Source organism: Nomia melanderi, chromosome 11 (genome assembly GCF_051020985.1).
Source record: "Nomia melanderi isolate GNS246 chromosome 11, iyNomMela1, whole genome shotgun sequence".
NCBI lineage: Eukaryota > Metazoa > Arthropoda > Insecta > Hymenoptera > Halictidae > Nomia > Nomia melanderi.
The window spans coordinates 3476805-3501052 of record NC_135009.1 but is presented as its reverse complement, the minus strand read 5'-3'; the positions used below and the strand labels follow the sequence as shown (position 1 = coordinate 3501052).

The 24248-nt window shown below is 30.1% G+C and overlaps 1 protein-coding gene across 2 annotated transcripts in view; it reads right to left on the bottom strand.

The window, feature by feature from the left end:
• Nucleotides 1-23795, bottom strand: part of LOC116435217 (aquaporin homolog protein drip) — a 67885-nt gene extending 44090 nt beyond the window's left edge. The window contains exons 1-2 of one of the 2 annotated variants that reach the window (XM_031994572.2): nucleotides 23662-23795; nucleotides 18911-19040 (exon numbers count right to left, since the gene is read on the bottom strand). In XM_031994572.2, the coding sequence (XP_031850432.1) occupies nucleotides 18911-19040; nucleotides 23662-23757 (226 nt within the window). In that variant the 5' untranslated portion in view covers nucleotides 23758-23795. Of the gene's footprint in view, nucleotides 1-18910; nucleotides 19041-19589; nucleotides 19611-23661 lie in introns of those variants that run through there. The other variant, XM_031994573.2, reaches the window with a different exon arrangement.
• Between the last annotated feature and the right edge of the window lie 453 nt (nucleotides 23796-24248).

Genomic DNA, 24248 nt, shown 5'->3' with positions numbered 1-24248 from the left:
CGACATAGGAATCTGTTTGTGGTGGTTAAATACACGGTTTAATTTGATCGTAAGACCATGTGCTTCGAAGTTCACAACAAGGCTGGAATCTTAATGCCATTTACCATTAACAGTATTAAGTATTCAAATATGTGGATACATGCGTACTGAAAGATACCTGACCGCATTTTGAATTTCATACTTTTAAAAATAAGCTAAGGTAACCTTTGTCGATGTATCAAGGACTAATTTTGTTACGTGATAGTAAATGATCTTGGACATTTAGTATAATAATGATAAGATAATAATTAAAATGGAGCATGATGATTCTTTTTAATTTGACGTTGTAACACTAAAACTACCGAGCAGTTAAATTTACTTTTTCAAATTTTCCTATAAAAACTCCAAAAGTGTACCTATTAAGATTTCCATTCCTTTACGATCCAGTTTGCGTATTGCTAAATCAATATCTTCAGTAATTACTCAAAGAACCATTTGTTATCTTTTTATTAATCATAAAAAGAAGTCAAGAATGGGCTATTCTGAACTGTCTAGTAGTTCTAGTGTTAATATTATATTTTAGTGAATTTGCGTACCTATGTCTTTATTTTCAATGAAATTTTAATTATCCTTCAACAATTGAGGATATGATAGTAATATGGTATTCGATATGTTGAATGATGTTCTTTCAATGCAGTCATGGCATAACAGTGATTTTTAACATTTTTTATTAATTTTCTTAGTAATGAAATATATATGGTAAGATTTTATTGGCATTAAAGAAAGTTAAAGCAATAGTTCATCAACGTTGTGGTTAGTTTCATCAGGGACATGTAGACATCAATAACTAATACATTGACACTACTGTGTCGCGAATCCTGTAGTTCACTTTTAACCTGTTAATCAGGTTTTGGGCGTAAACATTCACAAAGACGTAACTTATCACGAATTAAATTAAAATATACACTGTGGAACAAAAGTTTTGGATCGATACATCGCTTAAACGAAAAACTTCCATCTTTTGTAAACAACTTTCATTGGAGAATTTTTGTGTAGAATAAAGGAACATGGACATAAGTGTATTAATCAAATGTAAAGATATATAATTTTTAATTATTTTATCTTATACATTTGTACAATATATCATTTTTAATTTGTAACGTTACACATCAAGTGGTCCCATACTTTTGATCAATAGCGTATTTCTATGTAGCTGTTAATGAAAGATTGCAATTAAAATCATAAAATGAACATACAATTCTATATTGAATTATAATTATAATTATCACTCATTTTGATTATTATTGCATTGTGTTATGTTTCACTGATACATGTATACATGGTAGGAAATTCTGAAACTTACATTAATGTATACATAACAAACATTTCACATTACAAAGGTCTACGTTTCAAATTAAACATATCCTACATTTTTCTGCATAAACACCCGTTTAATTCTCACCCCTGCATGTTAAGAAACTCGTGGAATGCAGAGAGTTAATTAGCACAGAAATAAATACGATAACGAATCGCTCAACGGAACAGTTACGTATATCCGACGATGTTATCTATAATGTTACCAATCCTTCGACCATCACGAGCGACGTATCAATTGTCCTACATGTACGCATATTGCAGCTGAACGGTTTTATCGATGGCAAAAATCGTTAACATTCGCGGTATAACAAGATTCATGGTGAAACCGCAGAAGTAATCGGAGTCCCCACGAAATTTCTGTTAAGTCAGACGTTGCGGTGTACCGAAAAGGGACGTCTTGAAGAAAGTACGGTAAAAGCCCGTTTAACACGGAGAATATGTTCCAAAGAAAATGAAATTCTAACAGAAACAGTGTTAAACAAGGTCGTTTTAATGAGTAAATAATGAGGATAGGTAACTCAGGACAGTAAATAAGAAGTATACCAATCTTTCTGTTTGATTTTGTGCTATGCATTACAGAGTAATAGAGTGAATGAGTAATAACGTGAATCAAACAGAATATAGAACCATTTAATTTTATATTCTATAAAATATGGAATTATAGAATTTTATATTCTATGAAATTTAGAATTATAGAATTTTATATTTTATAAAGTATGGAATTATATAATTCTATATTCTATAAAATATAAGATTATTTAATTTCATATTCTATAAAATAAAGAATTCGAAAGAAACCCCGTTAAACGGGCTTTTACTGTATTATTTTTTTAAGGAATACGTGAATGCCCGTGCACCTTATTCAATGAAATATTCTTTGCGCTCTCGAGCAAGTAAGTAATCCGAACCTGAAATTAAAGATCTCTGATGCCGCAAAAGGCTGCAAAGAGCGTGTACCCCCGGGGCACTTTTCTTGAACAGAAATTATGAATGTCAATGCATAAAAGCGCCTGTGTAATGAGATACTTGTGCTGTGCTTCGACGATGATGTCATAATTACAACAACAATCGCGGGGGGGGAGAGATTTTTTATTTTCTTTGGAATCTGAGATTCTATCAATAGTTAATCTGGTTGAGGATGAGGTTCGGAATATAAAAGGTTAGAATGTCTTCTTGTGAATATAAAATGTCGGAATGTGTAGAAATATGTAGTATAATACTCTTACGATAGCTAATATAAGCCATATAAGTAAGTGTGACTTTGTTTAACACGTTCAGTGCAACGTGTACCATTTTTGGTACATACCAATTTTTGTAAGCAAATATTTTTTATGAGATATGTGGACAAGAATAGCGATACACATTACAAAGCAACAGATACGTGAAAAAATGATATCGAAATATATAAAAATCACCAAAAACGTAAATATAATTAAATGTTTCGTTTTAAAAAATCCATACAGTTTATAAGCAAAATAAAACAGAAACTTTCGGTGGCACGGAATATGTTAATCAATGGTTATCAACTGGTGTTATGCAAACGTGATTTCATTCTTAAGTCAATTGTATTAAATTAATCTTTAGGGAGCAGAGGCTTGTTTGAGGCTCTCTAATATAAATATAGAGTGTTTCTTACGTTAACCCTACGCGCTATAATTTTATTCTGAACCATGATTGATCTAATTACTTTTTTATTAATAATTTATTGAATCTCATTCTATGTCAATGTTTGTTCTGAAATATAACTATTGATAACGGAAGAATAATATTTATGTCCGTTAAATCCTATTCGAAATCTTCACCATGAATCTGATACGATATTATGGGACAGGGGATGGAAACATTACACCCATATATAATGTAGATAGCATAGCAATAATTAATCAATATTACTTTAGAAACAAAGTTTGTTTATTTCAACCGTTTATATTGTAGTTTGTCGTCGCTGACGTTGTCCAATTGTGTCATAAATATTACGTTTATTGTATCAATTAAACGTAATGTACTTAAATATAAATTATAAAATATACGTCTTCATTATTTTCTCACGCTAAGTAATCCAAATTAGATTAATTTGGATGATCAAAATGACCGATTCTTCAAAAAAAGCTATATTTTTCACAATCCAGTATAAATAATGATCAATTTAGTATTGGATTAAGTACTAAATACAGCAACTTTCATAAAATGACAAAATAAATACATTTTTTTTTCATTTCAACTATAAGTTTGATCAGAGAAGTAACAGAGCCAACCTGCACTATTTTACTACGCTATTTTAAACATAGCTGTAACATACACATACATGTACAATACAAAGAAATAACAAAAATGGAAGGAGAAATAAATATTGAAGATATCATATATGCATATTTTAAGAAAAGTCGTATAAAGAAATCGTGATATGGTAACGTCTTGTGTTGGAAATTGTATGCAAAATTTTGGAATGGTCAATTTGTCTCGGTAGGTTTAGTGTTAAGTGACTTTATAGCCATAGCCTATTCTCCAGGAAGTAATAAACAAAATTGTGAGTACAAACAATGAAACAGTTCCTATCGGTACAGGGATGCATATAAAAATATGAAAAGGTTTTAGATAGGCTATGACTCCTCGTATTGTATCGTAGTCATTTTTTGTCAATGGGATTTGTTAACCAGTTATCTGCGTCCGACGAGCATACACGTCATCTTAAAATCAAAATGATACTAATTCTTTCAACGATGAATTATTTATTTTTCAGATAAAGTGTAATTCTTCTTTGCTTTGCTTTAGTTTTTCATTAAAATGTATCCTAGGTGTATTCGTCCTGTGTTTGGCAAGGACACACTTAATTTTTTTATTTTATTGCGCACAAAGCAAGAGATTTTTGAAATAAAATTGAACAGTTAACAAGTTAAAGAATCTTTTGGAAATCGCCGCTGCTTGAATATGGTTTGAATCTTTAATATCGGTTACTTAATTCTACGCCATTTCAGAATCTCTGGTAAAATGACATACCACTACTTAGGTTATTGACATGCTTTTAAAAAAATTAAAAATAATGTAAAACCACGTTACTGATCTCCAATGTATTAACCTTTAAGTATGGACGTGAATTTAACCTTTAAGTATAGAAACCTAAAAATTGTATTTCTTACATAATGTAAGAAAATTTATTTAGAGGTTTGTGAGACCGCGCGACCATACTTAAACGTTAACAATGTTGCACTTACTAAGGAAAACCAGTGATTAAGTTAGTCACCAAAAGATTGATATTTAAATAAAGCTTCAGGATTGCTAGACATCCATAAAATTTCGCTGTATATATTAAAAATAGTTGGAAATGATTCATAAACACTGACTCTAATTGAACTTACAAGTAATCCTCGATTTCCAAGTGGTCGTTCGAAAAAATATTCTCAGTAGAGCTCATTCGACTCTAAGCTTGTACGAGAAGGTGAAACACGGCAGACTATATAGTTTTAATAACAATGAATTCATTTCGATTGTGTTTTGCAGATTGACTGACGAACCTGAGTATTTACCAGGTAACTGATACATAAATGTCCAAGTTCGTTTTGTAGATTCATTATTAATTTTCCCTGCACAGACTTCACAATTTCTGAGTTTGGTGTTTTATGAGGATTGTTGGGTACAAAATCGAGTCGGTGGAGCAAATTTCTGCGTAGAGGTAGAATATTCACAAATTCTTCTTGGAAATGTTTTGCGAGTGAATGTACGACAGATGTGGAAACAGTCTTAAGAATAGGTCTTTATTTTGACGTTGAAAATTTGCGGTTTCCAAACATTTGCAATTTTATTATAGGGGTCATTCGTGGGTCTGTTTATTGCTTGTGCTGACCCGAAGTTAGGTCAGGCAGTGTTGTAATTATTAACTAGTATTTCTTAACCTTTAAGTATGGACGCGAATTTAACCGTTAACCAATTAACTGCGTTTAACGAGTATATACGTCATCTTAAAATCAAAATAATACTATATACTTCTTTCAATGATAAATTATTTGTTTTTTCAGAGAAATAGGTAATTCTTCTTCGTTTTGCTTTAGTTTTTCGTTAGAATATATTACAGGTGCATTTCGTCTGCGTTAGACGAGTATACAGTTCGTTATTTGATTTCATTGCGAGTATTATTAGAGATTTCTGAAATTAAGTTCTACAATTAATAGGTAAAGTATGGAAGTCTGAAAATTACCGATTAATGTTATGTACTCTCGTCTGTAGAAACGAATTAAAAAATGTATTGTATTTATTTGTTTTTACTTGTTTAAATGTCACTACATAGCAATAGTATCAACTTTATAACGAAAATTTCAATAGTTTCGAAATTCACGATATTTTATATAGAGGTTTGTGAGATCGTACGTACATACTTAAAGGTTAAAATGAATTTATATGCTACGAAGGAGTGTTCTGTATCTCACGATGGTTTAACAGGTTCACTACCAACGTCACATATTTGTTACGGCCGTAATACTATATTTTACATAAACAAAATGAAATTAATTCTACAGATATTGTTATTTAAAGTTATAAGGCATGTTTTCGTAAAGAATTTTATCTAAAAAAATCAAATAAAGAGTTTGTAGATAATATCCGATGATAATCACATGTTTCCCTTCATTCGAAAAAAAAATTTTATAAATCATGATTTCTAACAGTAAAAATAAGAATAATACTTGTTGCAGCCAATTTAATACACATTTAATACAACTGTAAGAAAAAACACAATAAAGTGTAACAGGATAAATAAATAACACTACAAAGAAAAATAAAGAACATAATAAGAATAATGGCTAAGACGAAAGATAATACATATTACGAGTTGTAATAATAAAATAATTGTTATAGAATATATAGTACAATTAATGATGTCTATTAAATCATAGAAGTAGTTAATATTAATACATATGTGATTAATAAATTACAATTTGAAAAATAATTCACATTAATACGCGTATGATTTCACAAGTACTGCTCAATGACATCAGACATTAAGCAGTGGCGAATGAAACTCGTTGAGATCAACTATGTAGGCAGTAACAAACTGAATCGGTGGCAATCTATGTAAGTAGTTTAACTTCTTCTTTAAATTGATTATGAAAATACGAGTAATATCCGCGATAGCTAAGTAACATGACAAATAAAGAATACCCCACCGCTATCCTGGAAACATCCACGACTCGGTTTCAATTACATAACAAATAACGAGCAGCATAGTAATTTCTCGTACCTACAGCATTACCACCAATGACTCAACTTACCAAGAAATTATCACGTTTTCGTGTTCTTCCAACACGAAGATCAAGGGGAAAATAAGGCGGCACGCGGTAATTTAATAATAAAACGACCATCGATTATAATTACACCTGACCTTCGATTTACGCGGACTTTTTTTACGCGATAAATTAGAACACTATTTACGCAATAGTTTTTATGCTCGACCTGAATTTAGTAACAGCGAACATTTTGTTCTATCAGTATAACATATACTACCCGTATTATGTTTAAAGTATTTTTTAATTTTTGTAATAAGTTAAAGATGATCGTTTTACTTCTTCGGTCTGGCTTATTCGGTAAGTATTTTATGAAATTCAAACTTCTTTATATTTACTCTTGATTCGTTATATAATCGTTGCTACCGAATTTTACATTATCTTTTAATTTTAATAAAATTTTTAAATGAACTTCTGTTTTCTGAAATGTCATTATTATTATCTCTTTTGTTAGGCTATGTGAAATAAATGTGTGTTTCTAAAACTTATACCAGCTTTTCTTTCCAATATTTTATTTTTTCTTGTACCGATAGACTCTGTTTACACGACTTTCATTCGCATAAAGCGAATCCACGTAGAACGGATTTTCGCATAAATCGAGGGTCAGTGTATCTCCTCGTAATTTTCACCAAGTGTGTACGGACATTAAACAGATGGATATGACGGGTATTGGTAGATGCCAGTTACATGTTTGCAACCTTGTAATGATTATGACTTCGTGATGTTAGCGGATGTTCTCTGAAATGTATATTTCTGGAAATCGAACCAACGAAAATCGCTGAAGAATTATGAGCACTCGATAAATTCAAGTGCACTATCTCTGAATTAGCTACAAATTGCTTCTGCATCAAAACTAACCAGAGAAAATACAGCCGTTCACAAAAATATTCTGAGTCAATATAATTTGGTTTTCATATTCTGTATTATAAATCAATTTTAAATAACTTGAATGGACAAAGAAATATATATCTTTTATTTAATTTAATTTTTAACTTTCGTAATAAGTTCAAAATGATTGCTTCATTTTTTCGGTCTGACTTATTCAGTAACTATTTTATGAAACTCAAACTGCTTTATAACTACACTCGATAATTCTTCGTTATATAATTATTGTTGCCGAATTTTACAATATATTTTAATTTTAACAAAATTTTAAACATAATTCCATTAACACTCAATTCTAGTTAAGCATACATTTTTACAAGTCCTATTTTGAAAAATATTACATTTTTTTATTTTGCCATGTTCCTTCAGGAACATATGTATTAAAAAATTAGTATTTTCTAAAATTAATATATATCACAAAATTATTTCTAAATATTAAAAAATCTTTGCATAGATGAAATAGTATTTTTTATTGTATTTTTGTTAAATCATACACATAAGAATAAACTTTGCTATGTTTATAAATCTCATCCAATATGTTACATAAATACTATATACGAAATAATCGATAAGATACATACTTTATTAGAAACAGATTTTGTTTTGTTCATTCGTAGATCAGTCGTCGTTGTATAAAAATGTAAGATTGCGTTTCTTATACACAATAAATATGTCAATATAAAACACAGAATATATGTTCACATTATTTTCGAACGCTACGAAATTTATATAGAAATAAACAAAATTTTAACACATTGTTAACCAGTCACGAGTTAAGTCGTGTTTGCACTTGCATTAGCCATTTAAATTTTTGAAATGCAAGACAATATAGAATATTCCAAAAGCAATATATTCAAAGTTAAATAAAAGATATGTCCAAAGTTTCATTTTAATTCATCATGTATAAACAGAGTATATTGAAGCTTATTTACATTGTCTCACTTTCATATTTAATGACGGAATAATAACTGGTGACATGGGATAGCTTCTGCGTAAAATTGCCGATCAACAATATGTTAAGCTATCGTAGTCCGGTTTCTGCGCTGGAATTCCGTGTTGGCAAAATTTTAAGACTAAACCAGCAATAGATAGATTTATTTTCCAAGTATATCGCGGACAAGGTTTACCCGATCCTGGTGTCCTCTAAGGTTAAGGTCACACTGATGTACGTACACTAAACTTGTAAGTTACATAATCCTATTATGTACACCTGGCATGTTTCAGTAGTTTCTCTGTGAAATTGCATAAATTTAAAGTCTTGTGTAAACAAAAATTTTGATATCAAAGATATGTCTTTACAAACCAGTACAGCAATTTCAATCATCAAAGCTTTTTAAATAAAATTCATAGTAACAGTGAATGCAATGATATTGTAAATGTGGTAATAAAAAATAGCAAACTGAGTAATAAGGAGTGGACGATCGTTTTGCAATTAATGGTGAAAATAAAACATATTACAACAGTATATCACAATCGTACAGAATCAGGAACCATTTAAAAAAAGCATTTACAAACACATTGTATCATCAATGACAAATTAATTGATACAACGGAGTTTTTACACGATACCACTATGTTTTCATTTTCGTTAAAAATGAATTCTAAATTAAATTAAAACGAACATTTAAAAGTGAATGCACACCCATACGCGCGCGCGTATAGTTCACTTGAATTTTTGTTTTCAATAAAAGGATCGGATCGAATGACTGCGAGGCCTTTCCTCTCACACCTGTTACGCGTGTCGCGTAATAAGACACGTCGAAATCAACAGACATCGACGTGAATCTGTCGTGTAATTACGTATTTCACAGATCAAGCCGGTTCAGAGCTCGTGCTAAGTTAATCAATCCAGTTAGAGCGAAGGCTGGTCATTACAGCCGCATCTTACTGGAAAGTAAACCGCAGAAAAGTTTCGAATTTCGTGAAAATGTTTCTGGTTAATCACCGGAACGTATCAACTCCTTGCCCTACAATATCGTGTCAGACTCGTGCCGAAAATTTCGAATAGAATTTAATGAACATAAATGTTATTCAATTTCTTTGAATGCAAATTACATATTATTCCTTTGTTATCAATAATTATACTTTGAAGCATACGTTGATATAGAATAAGATTGGTATTTTCTTTTGTTTTCAACAAATTATTAATAACAAAGTAATTAGATCGATCGATAATAGGGTTAATAGTGCCTGAATTTTGAAAAAATGTAATTTTATGTAGTTAATTAAGTTAAAAAAATTATTACAATTTAGCAACTGAAGAGATATAATGGAATCCAAATTTGTTTATTCAAATACTTATATTTTCCTATTCGATAAATTATGGATGACTTCGCAATGGAAGATTCGATCAGTGTGCGGACTTTCCAATACGACTGACTAATCTGCTTGATTGTGAATCACTGTTTCAACTTCTAATGAGCGATCAGTTGTAATAAATTATCATGCGCAAGGTATAATACCAAGCTTCGGTTAATGCTTACAAATATAACGCAAGTGGAAATGATCATAGATGAATAGATCCACAAGTTAAGCGGTGTTTAACTACACGTGTTCTTCATGCAATTTCAAATTCAAATTTCACACTTTCATCATTTATTTGTGGAAGATATCGTAAAATTACCAATTTTATTTAAATGCTGCTATATACCATGCATGTCGTATTTTTCATTTAATTTAAACTAATTGAAAGTACCACTCTACACTTTATATTCTAATAATAATAAACAATATTTATATTTAGCATATTTATATATTTAGATATTATTTGAATAATTCCAAAGTGTCTGAAACTAAAATGGCAATTAAAAATACAAATACTATATTTCAGGGTAGCAAGAATTTAAAAAAACTTTCCTTACATATGCAGTCCGACATTATATTTATTAATTAATGTATGAAAACTGTAAGTTGGAAGTACCTACTACTGACTATAATGAACGTTAATTATTTTAAACGTATTATATGTTTTGAAAATTTTTTATCTTTTTCGATCATGGTATTTCGTTTTTGTTTTGTTATTTATTTCCGTTTCTTCCCTTATTATTGCCATTTCCGTGCACGCAACGCGTTGGTATGCATTTCAATTGTCATTTAGCATGCATACCGAATCAAATGTATGCAGATGAAGCTGTAAATAGTGCTCGTTAGCTGCGTAACATTCTACTGCAGGTTGTTACTTTTTAAGTTACAGTAGAATTTTTTTTATTCAAATTTTTATGTATGTGTATACATACCCACACAACGTGTAGAACTATAATAAAACTATTGAAATAATTTTTTGATCTGAAGAAAAAATAAGTTAAGTATAAAATTATTATTATTAGTCTGCGATCTTTGTGCCCTCAAACATTAAGTTTATATAGTTATAAATGAACAGAAGATGGGACTCGTGTCTTGATTAATTCTTTTATAGAAACGAGAATTTACATAACTATTAGTTACCCTAATTGTTATAGAACTCAAAAGTATTAAGTATAGCTTCATTAGAATAAAATACAGCACAAGTTAAATAGAATCTACACATCATAATGTAACTGACATATTCGCACTAACTAAGAATAAATTACTTCAGATAAATCAATAAATTAGTTCAAAAAATGACAACCTTTGGCCTATACTTTTACTCATAGTCAACCTATACTTTTTTAATGGTTCGAATAATATGGTAAAAAGGACAAGAATGTACTTATCGATTGTATAATTTACCAGAAAATTTTTCAGAATAAAAAAAATTCTTTAAAAATTCGAAGTTCGAGTAATTAATCAAATTTAATGTTTTAACTATTGTTCTTCAATTTTTAAAAAATTTTAAAACCGCTGTATGAAATAAAAAAATAAATTAATAATATTTTGTTTAACGTAAATGAAATCGTTGTGAACTTCGGATTGAATCTGAATTCTTCAAACAAATAAATCCCTATGACTAATGTGTTACGTTTCTTTTAGTTTGTAGATCAATAGAACTTGATGTGCGTGTGATAGATGAGTATTCAGGAGAATACTGATAAGCATATCTAAAATCTGCGTACCGTTTGTCATAAATAAAATATTTTCCAGGTGATTATGGAATTGATAAACTATCTTGTATAGATCGGATAGTCCCTTTGATGGTGTATTCGTCAATTTATAATGATGTATTTCATTTTTCCGTCAGTTGTTTCATTTCTTAATGTATCGACAATCATACTTCATGGTTTTATAAAAGATAGTAAGTGACATTTATCGATATAGTCATACAAGTGACTTGCATTTCCATTTTGTTCATTTATAAAGCGAATAATTATTTTGTAATAAAATGTTTACTATAACTTTTATTAAAAATGAATTTATAATTAAAAAGAATTATGATATAGAAGTAAACAATGAGGTAGTATTGGAATGTACATACATAATGGATATTTTTACGAAAAATTTAGTTTGTTATTTATTCCTTTTTATGATTGATTCAATTACGTGCTGTAAAGTACTTTTCTATGTGTGAATAAAAATTAATTCATTCGCCATATGGTGTAAAACAAATATTATTTAATTAATAAATATTAAAATCTAGAAAGCATCGGATAATACAAACTTCACTATTAAAGGTGAAATTACAATCTTAATATAAGTTGTAGAATAATATAACAAACAAATCTGATATCATTTTTTTTCGTCAACGTGATTTCAGTTTAGTCAATTTGGCAATTTAAGTACCTAGTAGAATATGACAAAGTTAATATAATTATGGTGTTTTAGTTATTTATTTTATTTCCTTTTTTTATAGTTATGAAACTCTATCTTCATCACACTAAGATACACTTTTTTATTGTTTTACTAACGCATAAGAAATTAGTTGATAATCTTCTTTAATTGTAAAAATCAAAAGATAATTTGAATATTAAATTTAAAATTATGGGTCTGAATGAAAGATCAGCAACAGTTTTCACACTGGTTCTTTAAATGAGCACGGAGATTTCATTTAGATACACCTTCCTTCTATCGTGATGTGTTTCGTGAGAATTACGTTACGCACCGTAAACATGTAATGTGTTTAACCATGATACAGGATCACGTGACTCATTAAATTAAATACTTTAGGAAGAAACGAGTAAAAACGCCAACTTCCTTAGCGATTATTCTCATTATGCATGCCATAGATATTCATTGTTTCGCGTCTAAAAAGGATGCGAAGTCCGATGGAATATTTTGTTGCTTTAATGCGACTTCACGGTACGTGTATAATAATATTGACGATGCAATCTCGATATTTGCGAATTCTGTTTTCGAGATTGTTGAAAAACTACATAAATCCACCGTTATAGGAGAATGCTCGACGTCGCTAATTTGTCTTGCAAATTCCTATAGCTTAATTAGTGCACACCAGCTAATTTACGGAAACTGCCATTATTTGTGAATTATTCATATTGGCAACGTGCTTCTTGTTAATGATGACATTAGGTTACATTTTATGGTACAATGCAGGGTTAGTTTTTTAAGAAAATCTTGAACGTAAAAATAAGCATTGAGTCAGTCAATAAATTAAATTAATATCTTAATGAACAAAATAATGTAATTTATTCGCTTCATGGGTAATTTTTCATGGAATTATCCTCCAAGGAAAATAATTACTGGTCTTGTATAGTAAAGGTAATGTAGTATTTTACTGTAACTGTTATGATTTACACATATTCATTTTATAGTAAAGAAGGGGAAAATTGGTGTAAAATAAATAGTAATCATTTACATATAAAATAGAGATCTGAATTAATTAAATAAATCAGTTATAAGCAGAAAATTTTAGAGGGTCAATATAAGAAATGACCATGCAAATGGTATTGGGAATAATTCTTAATGTTGTAGTATCATTTACAAAAGCTTCAAAACTAGAAAAAGTAAATATATTTCCATTAAACAAATAAAAATATAAAACTCATACAAAATACAAATAACCTATGTGAATAAAAACAATCTATATAAACAAACAACAAAAGTAACTTATTATGTGTATAACTTAAGTATTTATTTTCCTAGTTTTTTATTTGACAAACTGGTTAATAATATTATACGTTTGTAAATTATTAAATAAATCATTTTCTATGGACAAAATACTTAAATCATTTAATTTGCTCTGTTCCAAAGAAGAGAGTAAATTTTTATTCTTTTAAATACTGAAAAAAATCTTTCACCGTTGCAATTTGTAGGGGCAATATTAAAAAAAATGCACATTACCGCCCCAAAAGGCTGGCGTCCTGGGGCTGTAGCTTATTTTGCCCTGTGTTAAGGGTGGCCCAGGGTACCCAAGTGTAATTTGAGAAATTCGAGGGAGCGAATCGACGAATATATAGATGTGCTTGGGTCCCTCACGGATACGCTCATGTATACAGAATTCAGTGTAGTAATAGCAAAAGTTTTTGCGATTATCTTGGAAATTAAAGCTTGCCTCGTTCTTCGAAGATTATAAAATCACCCTTGCTGTACCAAGTAAAGAACAACTGAACAAAATTTCAAAAAATCCAGCTACTCCATGTGAAGATCAATGTGCATAGAATATTAAATCCTCTAATATACAAAATATGACCTTCTTCGTAATAAACATAAACTAGTATCTACACTCAAGGACAATTTGAAAAATAAAAAGATACAAGCTCTCCTTGAATTTATCAAGGAAACCAAACTGATAAATCAGATAATGCAATCCATTCCTACTTATTCTATGATGTCGTTAATAACCTTGTAATTAATGGCATATAAAATACCAAAAAAAAAAGAATAAAGCCTGCCTCAGTCAACATATAAAGGAAAAATATGTTTAAAATCATGTCTCCAACAACATACTTGAAAATGATTAAGATCAGTGAGGTCGTAGTGCATCGGCAATTTGTTTGAAGTGAAAATATATATAAAATAGCAAAATAGTCAGTTGTAATCAATCATCGGTTTAAACAATGTAACGAATCGTTAATTGCAAAACTCGGCGCGGCGTGGGGGCAACATGAAAAACGTCTTAAAGCGCTTTCCTCGCAACGGTAATCGTTGGTGAATGAAGAATGAGCGGGGCTGCGCGGTAAACAGAATTCCGAGCTCGTCCGATGGAGATTTGCTTAGTACACGTAACACGTAGCAGCTCGTTTTATCCGAGAGATTCGCACGATCGGGCTCGCGTGCGGCGTGCAATCAAAGTCAAGGTGAAATCTGGAAATTTCCAAATGCTGCGGCTGAATCATTCCCCTGTACCAGATTTCTGTTGCTCCCCAGGAACGAGAGAGATCGGATCGAGACATCGGGCACGCAACTTTTTGAAAGCTTTATGACAGATGTATCGAGAGATATTAACTGTATTACGCATCGCTGCGCGGATTCTTTTTCGTTTTTTTCTTCGTTTTATTGGTAGATAAATATGACTTTTATGCAGTTGTCTTACACGTGTAATTATGCGGCCAGTTACTATATTACACTGCTGCGTAAGTACGAGTCGTTTATTATTTAAAACGTGATATCTTTTCAAAATAAAATTCACAAGAGAACTTCGCCGAACCGAATTCTTCGATTTATGAAGAAGAAAGTTGCAATTTTCCAGTGGACTGTAATTTTTTTCTGACATTTTTTGCTGTTCAAATTAAAAAAAGATGCATCGTTAAATTCTCGTCGTGTCAGACTTTTATGCAAACTTTTGTGTGAGGGATTTAGTTTGTTCAAAACAACTATTCTGTAAGATTAAAATTATAAAGAAATTTTGATTTTGACGGTTTTATATCGAGAAGTTGAAACTACAAAGTTTATTCCTTAAAATACTTAGTGAAGAGGACATGTCAGCGGATGAATTAAAATTAAGAAATTATGAACAAAGAGACTAACGGATAATTAATCTTTTAAATTAAGATTATTTAATTGATATAATATTATAAGTTTTAATAATGTTATATACTAGTGGCGTTAATATTTCCTTTGATGTGTTGAATGTCCAATTGGAGAAGTTTAATTTAGAAATTTGTAACATTATACTCATTAACTTTAAATTACCAAACTATATTACTTTCATTAATACTTTTTAATATTACAAAAGAAATATAAATTTTGGCTTATGTGTTTATATATATTTTCCAAACTGATGATTCAAAAAATCATAAATGAACTAGACTACATAACAACATAATAAATTAAACTACATAAGTAGTAGGTACGATCTTTACTTTCATGAGAGATTAGGAATACAGGATTAAGCAGCCTTTTATAGCGTCTGGTATGATATAATAAAAGAGGACTAAAAGTTTTAGAAGACAAACGAAGTTCGAAGAAATTATGTGCATGCAAGGAAATGAAACGAACATTGATCATGAAACAAAGGGTGATGGATGAGTCCATAAGTAGCAATTAATAATCTCGATAAGAGATCTGACTAGATTTTTCGAAGAAGCACTTACGTGTTTTTAATGACGTTAATTTACCAATGATTGAGGAACTGAGATATTATCGATGCTGTATATACAAATGTATCTTTTATATCACATACAACTACAATTTAAATATTATACTTTTAAAAAATTATTGTTATTAATTAAAGAATATTTATCTGTTGTTTTTATTCACATTTTAAATAATATTTAAAATGGTATACTATTAAGCTATGTGTCTGATTACAGTCAGACTAAAGTCAACCTCGGTTTAAATATAATTGTACCTAATGGCTACTTTTATACTATAATATTGGGCAGTATATGATTTTTATAAAATGTTTCATTATTAATGTTAAAATGTTATAATTATCATACTATATGCCAGACGAATGCAAAATGTAATGGAACTTTTTATGGCTTTTTAAATTTGAACTGGACAGACGCAATCTACCGAGAAATATTTCAATTAATATTATATTAACCGCGATTGTGTTGTTACTGCTCTGTCGATAAAATGGTAGATAGTAACGAAATCAATTATGAGATTCATTAAAACGTATTGTAATATTCTTTAAGGACATCCAAAGATTAATTATATGTTAATATATTACAAGTTAACTTAAAATTGTAAAATTATTTAGTTTATTGTATTTTATTATTTGTTCGCAAATAGTATAAATGCACAAAATCCGCTGGTATCTTAAATATTAATTTAACTTTTCAAATAAAATACACCACCTAGAAATATATTTTATATTATAAAATAGATTCAATTTCCAGCATTTTGTAATCTCACAAAAATAAAAAAAATGTTCGCTTTATAGGAATATTTGACTAAAAAACTGTTCGTAGTAAGAATTTGTAATATAAAAATATTTATACTTATATGGATTTATATAATACATCGCTTTTATTTCATGATTCTAATTTATTTCTCGGATATTTTTTTGGTCTTCATTATCTGACGTGAAATGGGATATAACAGGACGTTAGTCATTAAAATTCAGCAAAAAAATGCTTGACTAACTATTTCTCTCCAAGAGAAACAGATTAAACGCAATGGAAACCTTTCTCTGACTGTTCTCTTAAGAATTATAAAATGGCATGAGCTGGAGGAAGTGCAATGTGTCAGCCAATTTCATGGTATAATTACACAATGATCTCGCTCGAAGGAACGACGAGCTCATGTAAACGCAAATAACTCTGATTCTCGCGGAATAGTTTACCATAGAAGAATTTTATATGAGTTTAACAGACAGTGAATCACATTTTCTCACCGGAAATGCATTTACCTGTGTGCTTTACAATTCCATGTATGCATTTAGACTGCGATAGGAAATAGTTTTTCATACGAGATTTTTCCATGCAATATTCAATTTAAATTCGACGTATTGTAAATCAAAAAGTATATTTTTAACATTTAAAATTGTGGAAAACACTACGAGGTGTCTTGTTTATGTGAGAATGTATAATATGTTCATATATTTCAAAGAATATGGGAAACAAGAAAAAATATTTCGGGTAAAATTTATGGGGTATGAAAGAGACTAGATTATAATGGTATTTATTTACTGGGTTTATATATTTAATCTTCAGGATAAAATTAATTAATTATTGGCTATTGTTTTGTATAATCTTCAACCATCTATTAACTAGATCATTTATGTTAGATGTAAAGACAATTTTATCCTTTGACCAAAAAAAACAACAAAAAAATAATAAAACCTATCCTTGGATGGTGTACATTTTAACTTTAGATGATTTAAAAACAGAACATAAATTTTTATGAGCTTCCATGGAATTACACTTAAGTTGAAGCTTAAAAAGCATAGAGTGTTGGGAATGAGTTTTATCTTAATTCATAATAAGTATTCATTTTACAAAATTTTAAAGTTAGGAAATGATTCCAATTTAGAAATTCATATTCAAGTAAGAGAATAAGGAGAAAAATAAGAAGGAAAAAGAAGAAAAAAAAATAGAATAATAAAACAATTGAAACAATCTAATTTTTATAAAAATTGGAGCAGAACAATTGTTTCATAGTGTTATCCTACGCATTCTGAAAAATTTGACATCAATAATTAATGATTCCAGAGTTCCTGAGAAAACTACAGAAATTGCAATTAAATATGAATTTAATCACACTGTTAGAATCTTTTGAACCTTACTCTCAGGTTTGACCATTTTCTGATATCATCCTTTAACACATGATTTATTGATAATTAACTTAGTGAGGTTCATTAAGCCATTTATTTGTAAATTGGGTTTAGTATATTAAAAAAAATTGCTTAGAAATAAAAAACATAACGTAGAATTATAGTTATTAAAACCATTAACTTGATTGTTTTGAAAAATGGACTAAGCTATTTCAAGATAAGTGGTTCACTTATAATTGAAATGATAATTATCCTTAATGTCGTAACTTGTAGAGTTTCTTAATGCAAGCAGGTAGATTAACCCCTTCAGACCTGACGGACATTATAATATACACTGTCTTACTGCTTTCAGTATCTAATAAAATATTAAAACCATGACGGGCAACCGTGTATCTACCCTATGTTTAAACCTATTTCTATCATAGAAGTACTATACTATCATTTTTTATTCAGAATTTATATCATTACTGATTGCGCATTGAATAGCAGTCTTTTGTTGTTAGGTAAGTGCACATAATTTTGTACGAAAACCATGACTAAAGGGGTTAACCAGTTAATTATGTTCGACGAGTATACGCGTCATCTTAAAACGCAAAATGATACTAATTTTTCCAACGATCAATTCGTTATTTTGTCAGATAAACATATAACTCTTTTTCATTTCGCTGCAGTTTTTCGTTAGAGTATATTACAGATGCATTTGCCCTGCGTTTGACAAGTAGAGATTTTTCAAACTAAATTCCATAGTTAACTGGTTAATATGTCACGAATGAATAGAGATTTATCGTTATGACAGAAAGGTTAGGGTTTTAAGTTATGACGGAGAAATTACTGTATGTCAAGTTTTAAGAATTCGAATACTCACGATTATATCTATCCTGCACTTCATCATCATCCTTTACGCTCGCTGATGCTTGACGTGGCGGTCTCTCTGTTTCAGTGTATCCTTCCGGAAACACGGTCGACACATTCATAATACCAGTGGACTTGTAAAACTGGAAACAACACAGATTTATTTATCAACATGTAAAAGTGATTAAGTGAAGTTAAGCTCAAACAAAAATGATGTAATACATTATCAGAATTGAAAATTACTGTATTCATGAACTATATTTCTATGAAATAATTTAAGTACCCGGATTTAATAGTAATTCAATAGTAAAAGCTAATTAAATAACTCCGAACTTTTTGTTATGAAACATTCAATCTAATTAGTGAAAAATAAATACAAATTACTCAAGTGATTTATGTTAAAAGCTCTGTTATTTATAATTTATAAGTCTTCACTCCTGTTCATTAAATTATAAAAGTTAATTGAATCACTCCGAATTTTTTGTCATAAAACTTTCAATCTATTTAATGAAAAATAAATACAAATTATCTGGAATGATCTATGTGACGTAACACCTTAAAAATATAATAATCAAATATGGTTATATAAATCAATTAAATGAAGCAAAAATAATCAAACGAAAAAGAAATTAGAAAGCAAAGTGGTACGCAAGCAATAAAGTAATTCAAAGGTTAGGATAACCGTAACTTACATTCATAGCTGTGGTTGTAATGATCGGTCAGCTCTCACGATTAAGAGATTTTAATACCGTGTACTGCGCACCACTAACGGATTCTGTTTACCGATCCCGTTTCCGGGTTGTATTCGGTATGTCGCTAATTCGACGTTTAAATTCAATCTATTAGTACCCCGAGCTGCAAATGTCAGTGATGATTTCCGATGCTTAGACCGTGTTCATCGAAAAGTAATATTTATAAAAGGCAATGTTGGATGATACGTAACAGAACTATAAAAACAAATCAACTAGCAAATACGTTATGGAAAAAATTGTTTTCTTTTTTGCACAGGAATGTCCACTTAACTTGGAATCAAGGGATTTATAGTGAATTTTATAACATTACTACATAATACGTTTGACTATTATATTTCAATAGAAAAAGAGAAAAAAGAGAATAGAAAATGGCTTATTATTTAATTGCTTACTTATTTAATTGCACTTTTTTAAATTTATGGATACTGAATAAATTTATTATTTAAGGAATTCTATCATTTATTTTACTACACAATAAAGTAAAACTTCAATAAAAAAAACTTTCTGGATTTAGTTTTATGTAGTTAATCCTCGAATAATACTGTTAGTTGATTGAGTACTATTAAAAATCAGATTATTTGAGACTTAAAAATCATATAAATCCATATAATAAATGAACATTCGGTTGCAAATTTTTATTTTTAAAAAATTGCGGATTTTAAAGAGAAAATAATTGTTATTACTTTTCACTGTATTTGCACAAGATTTTACAAATTATTCTTTATCATTGTAATCCAAAAATTCTGTTAAAAAGTAGATTTTAACCCCTTGCCTTCTAATAACGAATCAGATACGTGGTGAAGATTTGAAACAGAATTTAACATGTATAAATGTTATATAATTTTTTTGTATTCAAATGAAATACTATTTTTCTGTTATCAATTATTATATTTCAGAGCAAACATAGACATGAAATATGCCCAGAATATTCCTCTTTTTTCAATGAATTGTTAATGACAAAGTAGGTGTGTCGACCATAGTTAAAAAATAGATTATAGGGTAAGGGGTTAAAGAAACCGTGTAATTGAAGTATCATGTTATACAACTGTTCACTATACATTACTTAATATGTATTTTAATAAACTTTGTACACAAAATTGGTTTACTACAATGAGTATTTATAAGTTAGAATTTAATTTAAAGATATAAATACATTTTTTACAGTAACGTTGATTACTTATTAAAGGACGAAGGAAAGACCACATCGAAATTAATGAAGCAATTAATATAATATTGTAGATTAATTTGAAATATACATATTTCTCAATAACAATAATTGTTTAAAATCCAGAAAAATACTGTTTGAATAATTTTGTAACGATCAAAACTTTTTACGTGAGCTGTTGTTGAATTAACACCATTTACCAGACGATTCAGTATTTTCTCATGTACCGCATGAATTTTCATTGCGACCTAAATGCACCTGAATGACGCTTTCCCATCTCGTATTCCGAAGTTACCGCTTGATAAGATCGCAGCTATTCTTATCATTGTATCATTATCATTTCTTACACGTTACACTTTCAGTAGATCTAAGGCAAATGAAGAAATTCAGTTTCACCTTTCTCGCACAATAAACTTTCTACTGCAAAATTAATATTGTTCCCTTGCTCTCTAACTTAATTGACGTTTCTGTCCTGTAATGTTTGGGGATCACTGGTAGTTTATCGGCACATACATGTATATATAATACCGTGAGTGAAACACAATGATCCATATATATATATATATATGTATTCAACTTGTTAACTGTGGAATTTAGTTTAAAAAATCTTTTGTTTTTCGCGTAATAAAATAAAACAAATGACTTTGTACTCATCGAATGCAGGACGAATGCATCTAGGATATATTTTAATGAAAAGCCAATGCAAAACAAAGAAGAATTTTCAGAATTTATATCAAGAAATAAATAATTCATCGATGAAAGGAGTAGTAACATTTCAAGCTTTAAAATGACGTGTATACTTGTTAAATGGAGTTAACTGGTTAACAATTACTCGTCGCATGTTTATAAGTAACTAAATGCTCTCTGAATTAAAAGATGATTGAGATTAAGGAACACAAACGAAAGAGTGCGAACAATATATCGTCCACAGACGACACCTTTGGTGCCTTTCGACGAAAATCTAGAGAAAATTCTATTTTCGAAGTATGCAACAGCGTTTTTTCGATGTAGTAGATTTATTGTATACACTTCAATGCATCTAATATTGCTTAAAATGATTAAATATGTTGACTCGTTACTGAAATATAGACTGTCAAATTTGACGAAATTTCAAGCTTTTTGATATCTTGAAGGGAAAGTTTCTCTTAATAAATTTTTCATTTAAAACACTTTACTATTAAAATAGATGATATAAGCATGTATTAGCCATAAAAATAAAGTACAATATGCTTGGATTTACCCTTGTAATTCCTTTCCTTTATTCAATTTACCATAAAACTTAGTCATGTTTTAATAAACTGGAAGAGAAACAAAGGTAAGTGTCACCGAGTCGAAATGTAAGCCCTGTTTATGTAATTAATATTGTAGTATCTAGGATTTTTAGCTTAGGATATTTTTAAGAAGCATGAATACGAGAATAAGTGTGAGTGAAGGACAATAAAAGAGGGAAGCCTAACGGTCGAGAGAAAGTGGCCTGCGCAACGTCGCAGGCCCAAGGTTTCCAGTACGGCTTTAAAGGGGTGTGTTTGAGAGGTTATGCAGAGTGTGAGTGAGAAGAATGATTCTGGGGGAAAGAATAATTTTTGAGCGCGAATGTCCAAAAGAGAGTCAGTGCCAAGAGAGTTGTGCGTTAATATATAGTTTCTTATATTTAATCTTGCTTTATTGTTAATAAACATAGTTATTTATTAGTTCTATATTCTTGTATATTATTCCAGATATCTGTAATATGCACTATAATACGTTTAACGTTCAAAAAACATATTAAATTCACAATAAACGTATAAGTTCTTTTTATTCTGGAAAATTATTAACAATAAGATAACTCCTATGAATAGAAGCAGGAAAAGTGCCAACACAGATATCCTTCATTCCTTTTTAGATACAATGTAATCCTTTCTTTCAATGATTAATGCATTTAACATCCAAAGTACAGTGACTCACAAAAATATTCGGACACTGAAGTACGCTTGGATTTAATTACCTATATCTTTCTTAATTATGGAAAAAGTTAACTCAGATTTATTTCTTTGAATAGAGTATTTATTGTACTTTATTATATTGTAAATTAAATGAGATGATAGTAATTTTTCGCGTTACAAAAATATTTACTTTTAATGAACATAGATGCGAAACAAAGTACAAGACAAGGAATTAATTAAATCGTACACAAGTCAAAGAAAACAGTTCCCTTTTTAAACATCTCTAAATCTTTATGCCAAAATTGGTCCTCTATACATATAGTTTTAACCAATTCCTCCATCTTTCGTTTCGTGAAGTTAATCACTCCCTAAATAGCTCAATTGACCCAAGGCGATTGATTACCTCCATGAAACAAAAACTGAGAAAATCGATATCGTCACATTACCACAGAATTAATTAAACACTTCGACACTAAAACTTGAAACAATTAAGAAACAGAGTTGATCACTTCAAACAGTTCAGTTATCGAGTATCATGAAATGATTTGCATGTCGTGATTCACACGTTGTCTTTCATTAAACACGAAATACAGTCGAACCCCTAATAAAACGATTAAAGAATTATTGAAGCATAACTATAAAAGTGAGATTTTTCATTAAAAAAGTATAAGCAGAGACAGAAGTTCGGGCGGTATCAAAAAAAGGAGTTTAACGCAAGAGTCATAACGTGATACCGCTAATAATGCGATTAAAATAATATTAAAAAATAACTATGAAACTGAGATTCTTCATAAGAAAATACAGAAACAGAAGTTGGACCAAAAAACGGGAATCTAACACGAGACTCGTAAACGCGAGACCGCTATAATACGAAATTTTTTAATCCCGTTATTAGGGGTTTTACTCATGTGAAAATTATACTCACAGGATTCCGGGCCCAGTGTTTGACCGTCGGCTGAATGGTCAAAAACTCGTGCCAAAGATTCAGATAGGAGGGCTTCTTGCTCACTGACCGTTGCATCCCCGAATCGACTTATACCACAGGGCGATTCAGTTTAGCGTGGCCGAGGCCTCGTCCACTCGTAAACCTGGCCACTGCGCACCACCCACGGTCCACGTGTCAAAGTTTACGCCGCGCCACGACGAAAACACGGGGAATCCTCTATGGGGCGGCGCTGGACGGACACATGGAGAGGCGTACGCTTTCTTGTCACTACGAGAAAGTTTCTCGCTAACCATGAATATAGCGTGACCGAGCGCAGATCCTGTGTACCTGATGTCCTTGACAGCAACCCTGCTGCAATTGCGTGCGTGACGCGCGGATGATCACGATGAATAAAAACACGGTTTTATGATCAATTTTCTTGCGACGATGATACCAATGCCTTTGATCAACCCGAGCACACCTGTTTAACCTTGCGGCTCGTGTGTACCTTCCTTTGAGTGTCAGCTCAAACGATAAGAACTTTTGTTTGTGACCCTTCCGTTCAACGCGAAACACATTTTTTTCTC